Raw genomic sequence first — 14582 nt, forward strand, 5'->3', positions numbered from 1 at the left:
GTGTAACCAGTAAAAGGCATAACATCAGTAATAGTGAACATTGTGTCCGTTGAAGATCGTGTTGGAATCAATCCATTGACTGATACACCATTAGTATTCATGCATGTTAAATTATAACCAACTGGTCCTCCATTTTGATCTATTAGTGGTGGTGCAGTCCAGGTAAGAGTGACATTACTTAGGAAGAATGTTATATTAGAACAATTCATCGGAGAAGCCATTGGTACTGTAATGAATATTAGAAAAAATATACAATGTTAAAAATAAGAAAAAAAAGGGGGATTGATAAAAATGAAGTTGCTGCATGGATATTTATTTTACTTACATGTTGGAAGTGTGCTGAAGCTCATCTGTACAGTACTAGTGGTACCAAGACAATTGGTAGAATCAACTGTATATGTATAAGTGTTATCTTCCTCAAGGCCAGTCAACATGATTGTAAATTCTTGGTTAGTTGCAGTGATGTCATCAGAGCTCATTCTTATCATAGAAGTTTGTTCTGTTGTTTGAAAGGTCATTCCAGTATACTTCACACTGTAGGCTTCAGGTGTATAGGCAATGTTAGGTATTATGAATGATATAGCAGCAGTAGTAGCATTAAGAGCAGTATTTCCTGGAGTAGCCATGACATTAGTAGCAGCAACAGGTAGGCTTTGAGCTAGACATCAAATAGGTCAAAAAGGAAGAAGAAAAAAGGAAGATGGTAGAGTTGTAAGGAAAAACATATGGCATGTGTACACCACATATCAATACAATTACTGTACACTGTATTTATAGAACTTGTATAATTATTATAGCTACTTACATCTTATAGCCACAGTACTTTCCTCACTAGTAGCAATATCAGTTGAATCAGGTATAGTAATACTAGCAGTACATCTATAAGTACCAGAATCAGAAGGCCTACTGGCACTAAAACTCAATGTATTAGTAACAGTGGTAGTCATATTCTCTGCAGTAGTAGTCACAGTACCAGTTTCTATTGTACCATTATGCGTCCATGCTATTACCAGGTTTGGTATTACTATGGTTGGTTTAGTGGCTGTACAGGTGAGAATGAAGTTATCATATGGGTCTGAATCAGGACATGATGCTTCTAGACCCAAAAAGGAATTGGGAGAAGTAGAAAATCCCCCAATCAAGGGATCTAACAAATAGGAAAATTGAATTGACTTTATCACAAATTAAAATAGATATAATTATACTGATCTGGTGCAACTGCCATACAGCCAGTTAAAGCTGTAAAGAAAACTTTACAAAATGTTGATTATTTGCACATTAAATTTTTGGGCTTTGACACTTACTGTACTGGGGGCTGTGCATGAATTCACCCCAAACTTAAATGCATTGATTTGTATAAATGATACATCAGAATAATGATAACTTGCAATACTAACATACATTATGCATGCATGTACTTACTAGTAACTGTTAAGGTAACATTCATATAATTAGTGTCAGAAGTCATAACATATTCATAAGCTGGATCTGGTACTATAGTAACAATGCATGTATATGTTCCTGAATCCTCAATACTGCTCAATGTAGTGAAATTAAGTGTTGATCTATACTCATTGAAACCTGATCTCATCATGACAGAGCTGATATTAACACGATTTGTATCAGCAAGCCTCATTGAATTAGGATTAGTAGCAAAATCCCCACTACTCATGATTGGTTGATCAGTCATGTTCCAGGTTACATTAACAGTGAATGGTGTATCAACATTAGGATCAACACTGATATCACATGTTAGTATCAGGTTACTACCAGCAAAGAAATAATTCTTTTTTGATCGACTCACATCAACAGATGGAATAGGAACTGAGAAATAAATTAAAAACAATTATTGAAAGGAATACGTACACAATATAATTAAATAAATGAAAAAAGGAACTGGTACATAATACAATAACAAAAAGTACAAACAAAAAATTTTTGATAAAATACTAGTCACTATTATCATAATGAGCTTACTTTCTAAGGGCAAGTTTGATGTGCCATTACTCCTTGCTACAATGGATATTTGACTAACATTAATGGAGGCTTCACAAGTATACAGACCAGCATCAGAAGTATTGAGAGAAGAGAAGTTCAAATAAAGAGAACTCATTACATTAGATACAATCATGAAATCTGGAGGCACACTAATAACATTGTTAGCTGATCTCTTAGTCCATGTTATCACTGGTGAGACTATGAGTCTATCAACAATTGTCACTGTACAATTTAACATGTATTCTTCACCAGGTTCAGCCATACCCATATACACTATCTCTACCACTGGCACTGGAGTAGCTGAGAAAAGTAAAAAAGTAACTAACAATAAGGTGACATTTTTATACAGGTTTTAGCATAGACCCACTCTAATACCTATGATTTCAGATTGGATAGTGCAAGACCTCAAATTCACAATCATTCAAAGTCATAGCCCAATATAACAGCAGGTAGAATATAATATATAATACAGGTACAGGTACAATGGTACAATTGCAGAAGAGCATTATAATACATTAGTATATACAGCATAGATTATACTTACCCAATACTGTAATAGAAGTATTAGTGCTAGCTGATGTATTCCTGAGGTATGTATAACTATTAGGAGCAGTCACTTCAATGTTACAAGCATACACTCCACTATCATCAGCATTATCCAATGGATAGAACATTAATGTTGCATTATAATGTAATGTATTGATCATATTGAGACTCTCAGTAATAGTAGCATCAGATGAACCCATAGGAACATTAGTAACATCACGTGTCCATTGATTAGTGACAGTCACTGGTATAGTAACTAATGGATTCAACATTATGTCACATTTAATGAAGAATGGTGTCCCTGCATATAATGTATCATCATGTTCCTTTGATATAGTAACAAGTACTGGAGGAACTGTAATGAAATGAAAAATAAAGAATTTGATAACTTTTATTGTTCATTATTACAGTAACTTACAGGTAACAGTTAAATTAAAGGCATCACTAGCTTCTTGATAATCATAAGTAGCAGTGCTAGGATCATTGGTATTATTAAAACCAGTTACATTAAACTCAGCCATACATGTATACATTCCAGCATCTTCAAACCTCACTGGATCCAGTATTAGAGTATAGTTAGTAACTGAACCAGTATCATCTGTTGTGATACTGTATGGTCTATGTAAGTTAGAGAGCATTTCCATATCTGTATCATTTATTTTGGTGAAAGTAACCATTGGTGTTACTACTAATCTCTCAACTGTTGTTATGGTACATGTTATAGTTAGACTCTGACCAACTCCAACTGAACCAACTGATGAGAAATTTACTGTCATTGGAGGAAGACCTGATGGAAGGAAGAGATAATAAAAGGACAAAAAGAGACAGAGTGGCAATATAATAAGTACATCTACATTAATAACTTACTTTCAACAGTAACAGCAAGGGTAGTATCAGTAGGTTGACTTGATACTATCATTGAGTATGCATAACCAGAATTGATGATCATTTGACAGGTATATGTTCCTCCATCATTATTAAGACCAGTATCAATAGGTAGAAACAATAGCATGCTTACAAGACTGTTACCAGTTGGAGGTATCACTTGACGTCTTGCTTCATTAGTTGGTATTACATTACCACTAGGATCAGTCCATACTACACTACCAGTTACCAGTGTATCCACTATTGTAGTGTTTACTGTAGCTGTACAGGTTAGAATATAACCTGTACTCTCATATATTGGACCAGTTGGAGGATCAGCAACTATTGATACATTGGGAGGAGATACTATATAAAAAAGAATGTACCACACACATGTAAAGGACCAAATACTAACTTTGAACAGTTAAATCTCTGTTAGTACGATCTACAATACCAAACACTAGAATTGTTGCTTGACAGTAATATTGTCTAGCATCAGTTGTCTTCACTGGATCAAGTGTAAGTACACTGGTGAATATATTTCCATTTCTAACAACAGGTACTAGTGTAGCATCATTGTTTTCACTAGTCACATCTTGAGATGCTTCTAAATCATAAGTCCATCTGACACTAGTAAAATTCTCGACAAAATTAGGAGGTACAACTATAACACAAGATAAATTGAATACGTCACCAGAAACAGGAACAGAAGGAATATTGATACTTATATCAACATGATTGATATCAAACCCTATCAATTTAAAATATGACTAAAAAGCATTAATAAAGTTCACTTGCTTGCTACAGTTAATGTAACTGCACTGCTATTATCATTCCCTGCTATTATAGAAAGAGTGTTAGGAGTCACACTAACTGAACAATTATAACTAGCACCATTATCAACTTCATCTCTCAAACTATTAATACGTAACACACCAGTGTACTGATTATTAGTCATAACTGGAGGACTGATAGTAAAATCACTTCCATTGGTCAGTACAGTGTTATTTCTCCTCCAACTCATAGTAACACTAACACTAGTATCAATATATTGACTGATGTCAGCTATACACATAATATCAAGAAACTGTCCTTCTGCTAGTTCTCCATCTACTAAATGTCCAGTAGCATTATACTCAACAATAGCTGAAGGAGTTGGTACTACCAAAACAAACAATAAATAAAACATTAATTCAACTATTTCGACTTACATGTAAGTATCACTTGGGCAGTTTCCATTCCATTAAATTCATAGTCTATATCAGATTGAGTGATATTAACAATACATTGATAGTCTCCAGCATCAGATGATCTTATTGAATGAATCATAATCATTGCTGTAGTATCACCAGGTCTAGTAGTACTAGTAATGAGTTCTCCATTTCTTACTATACTGCTAGTAACATTAATATTGTATAGGTCATCTAGCACATCAACTGTACAATTAAGAGTTAAACTCTCTCCCAGTGATCTACCAGTAGTAGTAGTGAATGTGATATTAGGAACAGGAATGGCTATAAAGAGATATTAAATTTAAATTTGTTTATGATGCATATAATACATTACCTTGTATGGTAGCAATATGCTGATCAGAAGCACTGCTTGGTATTATTAATGGATTATTAGCACTATCTCTTGCTGTAGCAGTACATGTATAATTACCAGCATCAGAGAAATTGAGTGGTTGAAAGGTAAGAGCACCAGTAGTTCCAGTCTGAACTGCTATTACTCTGGAACTGTTCTCAACTGATAGTTGATCATTATCTTTGAAGACAGTAAATGAGACATTAGGATTAGTAGGTAAAGGAGGAGTGAAAACAACAGAACAGCTAACAGTTCTAACAGTTCCACGAATAAGAGGAAAATTACCATCAGGAGATATAGATACTTGTGGTAATGGTACTGTGTATTAGCAAGTTATAAATGGTGAAATTTGCAAATTTTAACTTACTTCTTATACTAACAGTTGTATTAGCAGATCCAGTTCCATTAAACAGAACACCATCTCCATCAACAGTAAGACTAGCTTGACAAAAATATTCTCCAATGTCTGCATAGTTAAGTAAATGAAATATCAAATCATATCTTTGTACAGTGTCAGAAACAGTAACTAAATTAAAACTTATTCCATTTCCTTCAGTTAATTGAATTCCACTGCCATCAAACCATGTTATATTGAGGTCTCCAGCTACTATTGTGACAGTACAGTTTAATGAATATGATTGACCAGCAAATACAGGTTGACTTGAGAATATAGACACAATAGGATCAGCTATATGAAGAAAATTATTGATATTCTGTTTTATACATTTACTTAATGTCAAGAGGTTGTTAGTACTTAAATACTGACAACTGTATTATAAAGGATTATTTAATGAAACAACAAAATGTTATCATACTTTGAGGAATAGTAACAGTGATTATTTCACTAGGTAAGTCTTCACCAGTAGCTACTAGTCTAATATTATATTCATCATCAGGACTTAATGAGAGAGAGAGCTCAGTATTAGTAGTGTTGTTATTCATAATAATACCGTTACTGTTATTAACAAAGACATGATACTGAGGAGTAGCACTAATCACTGCTGAGGGAGACCAGCCTAGTGTAACTGAGAGAAGACTTATTCTGCTGTAGGTCAAGTTTGACGGAGATCCAGTTACTTTAGAAGAAAAGACATAATTTAATATGATTATTTACTATAGTATACTTACCAGTAACATTCCTTATTACCATATTAGTAGATACTAAAGGTGTAGTTGTAATTCTGTCAGTAGTAACAGAACATTTATACAGGCCAGACACTCTCATTCTCAATATTACTGATACTTGTACTTGTACATCATTATTAACTGGTGTTACAGTACGTATCAGATCATTATCAGATACATTAAACTGGTTTCCATTATCAACAGAGCAAATGACTATTGTTGGTGATCTATTAGTGACATTAAATGATAAACTAAACACTGGAGGATCAGCATCAACTGATGAGAGGAGCTGGAAGGAGGAACCACTACCATCAATAACTGGAAGTTCTGTATAGTTAAATACATGCACAGGACATATAATTTCAGTAATTAAACAATGCTTGTTTACCATCATAGTTAAGGAAATCTCCATTACCATAAGTAGCAACATACAGTGTCTGATCAATTCCCTCTCCATTTGGTATAACACAACTGTATAGTCCTTGAATATTTCCTAATCCTCCATTTCTTAATAAACCAATTTGACCAGTAGCAGTGTTGTTAGCAAACAGAGGACTACCAGAACCCAATGGTACAGTTGTTCCATCAGGATAATACCATGTTCCTATCATATTCTGATTAAGAGAACTCTGACACCACAAACCATCATTCTGACCATCAGGACTACCAGTACCAATGTCATTATCAACTTGATCTAAATCATTATCATGAAACAAACCAGCAGCTATCATTGAGAAATTAGCAATAGTCACATTCTCCTCACCAAGAAACAATCTTACACCTATTAATACAATAGATAGGTCTATTACAAAAATTATGTACTGACCAGTAGTTGGACGAGGAGGTAGTGAACCAAAAAATGGTTGACATGATACATGAAGTACCAATGATAAGAGAAACAACAAAGACATTGTAACCTGATGTAAACTGCCCACCAAGCAAAATAGTCTGTATGTGTGTGGGTGGTTACTAATATTATGTACTCGTGCAAGTTGAGGGCTAGGCAAATTTTTCTGCCTTTTATGCTTTTAGGCACTACTCCAAATTTCATTCTATTATGAATCTAATTATTATACTCATATTTTAAGCTTTACTCAAATATCAGCTACACGTATGTACCGGTATCTGCTTTAATTGTAATGAAAATAATATTGTAATAATTCCACAATCTAAAAATGTCTCCAAAGACTTTGAATAACTGGAAAATAGAAGATTCTAAGTCACTGTACAGTACTAGTACTTGTACCACCTGCCATATTGAATTAGAATTTCATGTGGTCATGGGTATAGGGCCAAAAATTTCTGACCCATTATACTCCAATTATGCCAGCATAATACCGTACAGAAGGAAATTTTGAAGGGACTAAATTTTGGCGAACTGCTAAATTTTGGTTATTAGCGAATTTTAATTTGGCGAATTTGTGGCCACGTGCCATTGAGCATGCGTATAATGGCTCAAAATGGCGAATTTTTATTTTGGCGAATGGCTATCAAAACGCCAAATTCGCCAAATTTAACTACCTCCAAAATTTCCTTCCATACGGTAACTTGCCCTATTTTACTCCAAATTATGCTAGCATAATTGCCAAGCCCTAGTTAAGTGACCAAATTACATGATTTAGTTGTGATAAACCATTAGTAGAACTACATCTATACACACTGACACAGCATTTATAGTTGTGTGAATCTGTGTGGGTCAATCAGTGCAGTGGTGTGTGTGTACTTATTTCCAGTGTATGTATGCATAATACATATTACAGTGCTAATCAGCATCAGACTTTTGCTGTTGCTATTGGAATAATGTGAAGATCTATACTAGCCAATAAATGAAGTGTATATGTGTATTAGTGCTGGTGTGTACATGTGCATGTACATGCATGAGTATGCCTGTGCTGAGCTAAGTTGATTTATTAAAATTAATGATGAAAAATCAACTGTTCTTTTGTGGTATTGTAATAACTGTTGTGCTAACAAGTGTTGCATAGCATAGGCACCAAATTTGGTGTTTATTTCTCTAGTAGTGGCTGCCAAGATGGCTATAAAGTCAGTAGCTAAACTATTCCTTTGTTGACAATCTTCATTTAGGCCCGATCAATAAATCCTATTGCTGTAAATAAGCATTTTTGATTAGCCCATAATTAGATAGTTAGCACTCTTATATAACTCAAAAGGGAATGATAAACAAAGCAAAGTGACAGGGAAAGAGTGATAAAGTGAACAATGGTACATTATGTCACACCACAATTACTATTACATGTACATTATGAACATTATGCATCATGTACATGTCAGTTCATCTACACAGTTTATTATTGTTAACAGCTACAATTATTATATAAGCACTGGCACTTTTGTATTTCACAAAAAAGTTATAATACCTAAGAAAGGATTTTCAATGACACAGTCCAACTCTACATGTACAGTGTATGCATATTCATTGAAATGACCTGTGTGGGTGACATGTTTGCTTTGCTAACAGAAAGTTAAAAGACCAACAATCTCTGCTTTATATGTACAAATATAAACATAATGGACATCATGGAGTACAAAGATAAAATCAACACCGAACATTAAATTATGGGATATTGACATTTTAAACACTTGTGAGAAGTGTCATGAAACCTTAGAGACAGCTTCTTCATTTCAACCCTTTAATATTAACATTTTGCTGAAAACATAATTTGTAACATGGTTGCATTATTAAATAGGATTCACCCCCTAGCTTTCAAAATGGCTGTCATGACTTTTGCAGCCTTGCTATATAATTATTGTATTCTCTCCCATTCATCCATTTTTCCTTCACCTCTCACCTCATATAAGTTACTTTAGAAGGGAATATCAATTGGTGTTGTTGAATTTAAGCTACACAAACTCACTCACTGTGCATACATGTACATGTATGCATGCATGGCACTGTTGATGTAAAAAGTTTGAGCTGATTCCGGTCAAAATTAAATTTTTCATGAATTTTTAAAGTTTCTCAAAAATTGGCTCAAAATCCCGGCCAAATTTCCCCAAAAATGAAAAGGTGAAAATTCTCCACTTTTATTACATTTTCTGATGCATATACATGTATTTATGCAGCGTAAAAAGTTTGAGCTGATTCCGGTCAAAATTAATTTTTTTTACAAATTTCTAAAGTTTCTCGAAAATTGGCTCAAAATCCCTGTACTATAGTACATGGTCTCGGGCCAAATTTCCCCAAAAATGAAAAGGTGAAAATTCTTCATTTTTATTACATTTTCTGATGCATATACATGTACTTATGCAGTGTAGAAAGTTTGAGCTGATTCTAGTCAAAATTAATTTTTTTACGAATTTTTTAAGTTTCTCAAAAATTGGCTCAAAATCCCTGTACTATAGTACATGGTCTCGGGCCAAATTTCATCAAAAATGAAAAGGTGAAAATTCTTAATTTTTATTACATTTTCTGATGCATATACATGTACTTATGCTGTGTAGAAAGTTTGAGTTGATTCCGGTCAAAACTAATTTTTTTACCAATTTTTAAAGTTTCTCAAAAATTGGTTAAAAATCCCTGTAATATTAGTAACGCGGTAGCGTTACTAAGTAGGATTCACCCCCCCAAACAAAATGACTGCCACGACTTTTGTAGTCTTGTTATACCAGGAAAATGAGCTCCTATGCTTACCAGACTTTATAGAGGACCTTATCTTGACCAGAGGACTCCATTGGTACCACTAGCATGGCTCTAGACCTTGTCTAAGAGGAAAGTCAAAAATCGGCAAATTGGCAAAAAAATGCTCCAATGCAAGCCCTAGTTAAGTGATCAAATTACATAATTTAGTTGTGATAAACCATTAGTAGAACTACATGTGTGTACACAGTATTTATAGTTGTGTGAATCTGTGTGGGTCAATCAGTGCAGTGGTATGTGTACTTCTTTTAGTGCCAGTGTATGTATGCATAATTATTACAGTGCTAATCAGCATCAGACATGTGCTGTTGCTATATGATGGAATGATGTACTAGCCAATTAATGAAGTGTAAGTGGTGGTTTTACATGTACATATACATGTATGTGTGTCCCAGTGCTCAGCTAGCTTGCTTATAATTAATGATGAAAGACCAACTGGTACTGTAATAGTAGTTGTCCTAATAAGGTGTTGCATAATATAGGCATCAAATTTGGTGTCTATTCCTCTGGTAGTGGCTAGCCCAATGGCTATATCAACAAATCTTATTGCTGTAAATAAGCATTTTTGATTAGCCCATAATTAGATAGTTAGCACTCTTGTATAACTCAAAGGGGAATGATAAACAAAGCAAAGTGACAGGGAAAGAGTGATAAAGTGAACAATGGTACAATATGTTACACCACAATTACTATTACATGTACACAAGAGTACATGATAGGGATATAATGTATCATCACATTCCTTTGATATAGCAACAATCACTGGCAGAACTATAAAATTTAGTGTAAATTTAAAATCAAAATATCAATTAGTTTTCTATAATAAGCTTATGAATAAATGCATACAGTTTACACACTTAAGTAGAGCATAGCATAATAGTTGACTTACTGTCAAAGGTCAAAATAAAATTGTCACTATCCTCTTGATAATCATAAGTAGCAGTGCTAGGATCATTGGTATTATTAAAACCAGTTACATTAAACTCAGCCATACATGTATATATACATTCCAGCATCTTCAAACCTCACTGGATCCAGTATTAGAGTATAGTTAGTAATTGAACCAGTATCATCTGTTGTATAGCTTAAGTTAGAGAGGAACTCAAAATCTGTCTCATTCATTTTGATGAAAGTAATCATTGGTGTTACTACTAATCTCTCAACTGTTGTTATGGTACATGTTATAGTTAGACTCTGACCAACTTCAACTGAACCAACTGATGAGAAATTTACTGTCACTGGAGGAAGACCTGATGGAAGGATAAGAGTAAAGACGAGAGGAGAGTGGGGGACCAAGGAGGAATAATAATAATTTTTATATAATGCTAGATCTATAACCTACTTTGAACAATAACATCATGAGTAGTACTGGCTTGATTTGATACTATTAATGAGTTACCAGAATTGACAATCATTTGACAGGTATATGTTCCTCCATCATTATTAAGGCCAGTATCAATAGGTTGAAACAATAGCATGCTTACAAGACTGTTACCAGTTGGAGGTATCACTTGACGTCTTGCTTCATTAGTTGGTATTACATTACCACTAGGATCAGTCCATACTACACTAGCAGTTACTGGTGTATCCACTATTGTAGTGTTTACTGTAGCTGTACAGGTTAGTAAGTAACTCGTACTCTCATATATTGGACCAGTTGGAGGATCAGCAACTAGTATTGATACACTGGGAGGAGGTACTGTAGAGAGAATATTGCTTAAATGATCAAAAAAATAATTAAAACTGACTTTAAACGCATTTTCATTCCAACCACCCGAATGACCTGATTCGTATTAACTCGGATACATTGTCAACAGAAGATCTCCTCAACTGACATTTTTAACATTAAATTTACTCTTAATACTCTATTGAGTCTTATTAGACTAGTTAACTATTAACTATTAAGTATTAACTAACTATTAACATTATAGTCAGTTTGTTAACTATTTAACTATTAGACTATACAAAACAACTATAAATAAATAAGTTTCAAAAAACAAACACAAAAATTAAGCTGAATGAGTGATAAAAGGAAGAGGTTGCCTATTCCTGAACCAATATTTTTGTCATTAGTTGCAATGACAATACCGGTAATATTTGTGATAAACAATAACCTTGACATTCTCAAGACAACAATTAATTTTAATAAAGAAATTAAAGAAAAATAGTAATAATAATAATAATAATAAAATAAAACAAAAACAATACTATAAATCACAAAAAACAAATACAAAATTAATTAGTAGCTAACGGTACAATTCTTAATGATGTAAATATACCAAGTCTGCTATATTTAAGTCTACCTCTGCAATTTTAAAATAAGGCTGCTGCACTGAACTTCTATTCTTATCATGTCTATTTATAGACCTCTCTGTAAATTCGTAAAATTGAATAAAATTACCCTCTTTCATTTCTTTCAAAACATCTTCTGTAGTGTCGCAAGCCAAGAATAAATGCTTTAGTTGATATTTCTTGCTACTGATAGCTAAAGCATTACCAATTGCTGAAGTCATTGGTGTGAATGAACAACCAAGGCAGAGATGAGTGAGATTACCATACAGTGCTGGATCTACTGGTAGTTTGATAGTTTTTTTAAGATCAAGTGGTGAACAATAAATATAAAAAACTGCAAGTCTGTGGCATTTCTGAAGTATGCTTTCAAGCCCTTCAATAATGTATGACTTTAATTTAGAATTCCGTCTATATGAAATATCAATTTCCAGATATAAAAGAGACTCCAGATTTGAAATAATCGAAAGTAAATGATGATTAATAAAGTAATCGAACTTTTCAGTTATAGTAGTGTCAGATGATTGGGTGACTGTAAAACCTTTGAGTCTGGTCATTCTCTTAATATGATTGATAACACTTTCCATTACTGCCAATTCTCTATCAGTTAGAACTCCTGATGGACGTCTACCACGCTGTGAGTTGGAGATGAGTGGTGAGAGAGAGCAACAGTTGACAGACAGATATTCCAAATATTTCATTCTTGACAAAAGATTCCAAAAGTGCTCCACATCAAACTTGATACTACCTCTGAAATCAGTAGAAAAACAAGACACATCTAATCCTCTTAGTTTGAGGCAGTGTACAGATAATGGAACCATGTAAGCGTCAAGACAATCCGATACGATACTTTCCTTCAAACTGACCTCCAATACATTAGGGGTCTCCTTGACAATCATACGAAAGGACTCAAGTGATACGGTTACAGAAGAAAATCTAAGTATGGTAATGTTAACTCCATATTGACTGGTATAAACTGGCAGACCAGGGGTGACAGCTTCATCTTTAAAAACAGCATATCGTTCACTGATATCACCATTCATTGGTGTGATCATATTTCTCATTGTAATCATTAGCTTCCCATTAGCAGTCACAGCAACAGATTCGGAATTATTGGGGCCAATTTCTAACGAGTGCTCGGGTACATCATAAAAATCAAAGTTCAGAGGTCGGCGAAGCTTTGTATAAACTGCAAAATAAGCTGAATGAGTGATATTAGGAATAGGAAGAGGGTGTGTATTCCAGCACCAATATATTTTGTCATCGGTTGAAATCATGATAAATATTTGTGGCAAACAATTGTTCAACAGCCATCTCTCAAACAGTTTCTTGGGGTTGTAAGAAAAACTGCAAACCATGACAAGTTTTTTTAGCTTTGAAAAAATTGGAAAATATTCCACAACATTAGATAGCCTAGTGTTAATATAAGTCACGCTTAAGCACTGTAGACGAGGTAAATCTGAAAAAATCTCCTTCAGAGCATTAAGAGAAATATCAAACCCATAAAGATTCAAAGTATGAATATTCTTACATTGAACAATCATTCGTTGATATTTACTGAACGGTAGTTCTCCCTTTAAACTGAGCGACTGTACATGTGGGTGACATGTTCGTAAAGCTGATTTGATGAATGGAGCAACTGTCTGATGATAGGCATAATCAATAAAAACGTTTCTCCACAAATAAGGATCTGAACATATGCTGTAAAGTCTTCGATTGACTAATCAAAGGGACATCTTATCTCTGAGTGGCAGCATCATGCATATCTCTTGTATTACCTCATTTGGCAGGGAATCAAATGGGTTTGCATATTCCTGATGATGATCCACCACAGATGAATTGATAAAAGGCTCTGAGTCCTCAGGATCAACATCAGAATCATAGTTAAAGATTTTCCTTCTTTTCGAGCAAGAGTCAGCAGCAGCATCCATTGTACTTAGTTTTGCTTTAACCCACGAGGTTTCACGTGTTTGAGCATTGCGCATGCGCAGTCATAGTCACATCATCACATGGAATTATTAGCAGGTGTAGTCACATCACAATGAATGAATATGAAAACGTGTCTCTAGCTACGTGGGCATTATAGCTTATAATAACAAATCTCTTTTTCACTACAAAATGGGCTAAAACAATTGCCTACAAAATTGCAATAATAATAGTTCAATATAAGGAGAGCAAACTAATAATAATAATAACAATAAAAAGTTATAATAATAAAGTCTTTCTTTAGTTTCTTATCAATCTTCTGTCACCTCCTCAATGTTGCTAGGGGTGCTCTGGATGGCCTCAACTAAACCGTGAGCCATATTGAAAAGGTTGATAGGATTACTGCCATTAGTAATCAGTGTGGATTTCACACCAAGGGCTTGTAGATTTTCACCTAGGAGATGAAATAAAATTACTTACATGCATAATGAAGCACCATGGTGCGTGGACTCGCCTGCTGAGATTCACCTGAGGGATAATGTGTTACTTGTACTGCCCCCATCATGATATTATATATACAAGCAACTTGATA

At 34.1% G+C, this 14582-nt stretch overlaps 2 protein-coding genes and 1 long non-coding RNA gene across 3 annotated transcripts in view; all 3 read right to left on the bottom strand.

Moving 5' to 3' along the window:
- Nucleotides 1–7069, bottom strand: part of LOC109581464 (hemicentin-1-like) — a 9123-nt gene extending 2054 nt beyond the window's left edge. The window contains exons 1-17 of the mRNA XM_019995589.1: nucleotides 6944–7069; nucleotides 6506–6898; nucleotides 6121–6444; nucleotides 5808–6068; nucleotides 5360–5680; nucleotides 4975–5310; nucleotides 4620–4922; nucleotides 4207–4569; nucleotides 3824–4159; nucleotides 3412–3774; nucleotides 2963–3331; nucleotides 2543–2899; nucleotides 1978–2298; nucleotides 1423–1824; nucleotides 806–1147; nucleotides 326–658; nucleotides 8–226 (exon numbers count right to left, since the gene is read on the bottom strand). Of these exons, the coding sequence (XP_019851148.1) occupies nucleotides 8–226; nucleotides 326–658; nucleotides 806–1147; nucleotides 1423–1824; nucleotides 1978–2298; nucleotides 2543–2899; nucleotides 2963–3331; nucleotides 3412–3774; nucleotides 3824–4159; nucleotides 4207–4569; nucleotides 4620–4922; nucleotides 4975–5310; nucleotides 5360–5680; nucleotides 5808–6068; nucleotides 6121–6444; nucleotides 6506–6898; nucleotides 6944–7028 (5428 nt within the window). The 5' untranslated portion in view covers nucleotides 7029–7069. The remainder of the gene's footprint in view (nucleotides 1–7; nucleotides 227–325; nucleotides 659–805; nucleotides 1148–1422; nucleotides 1825–1977; nucleotides 2299–2542; nucleotides 2900–2962; nucleotides 3332–3411; nucleotides 3775–3823; nucleotides 4160–4206; nucleotides 4570–4619; nucleotides 4923–4974; nucleotides 5311–5359; nucleotides 5681–5807; nucleotides 6069–6120; nucleotides 6445–6505; nucleotides 6899–6943) is intronic.
- Nucleotides 7070–10598: 3529 nt separating this feature from the next.
- Nucleotides 10599–12651, bottom strand: LOC109581465 (uncharacterized). Its single transcript, XM_019995590.1, has 3 exons — nucleotides 12177–12651; nucleotides 11118–11558; nucleotides 10599–11025 (listed from the first exon to the last, which is right to left on the bottom strand). The coding sequence occupies exons 1-3, from the start codon at nucleotides 12649–12651 to the stop codon at nucleotides 10760–10762; spliced, it is 1182 nt and encodes a 393-aa protein (XP_019851149.1). The 3' UTR covers nucleotides 10599–10759.
- A 1506-nt stretch (nucleotides 12652–14157) lies between these two features.
- LOC109581470 (uncharacterized) overlaps nucleotides 14158–14582 on the bottom strand; it is a 2160-nt gene continuing 1735 nt past the window's right edge. Inside the window, exon 4 of the long non-coding RNA XR_002184647.1 lies at nucleotides 14158–14444. This is a non-coding gene — a long non-coding RNA (uncharacterized LOC109581470). The remainder of the gene's footprint in view (nucleotides 14445–14582) is intronic.

This window comes from Amphimedon queenslandica, unplaced genomic scaffold (genome assembly GCF_000090795.2).
Source record: "Amphimedon queenslandica unplaced genomic scaffold, v1.1 AMPQUscaffold_13437, whole genome shotgun sequence".
Lineage (NCBI taxonomy): Eukaryota > Metazoa > Porifera > Demospongiae > Haplosclerida > Niphatidae > Amphimedon > Amphimedon queenslandica.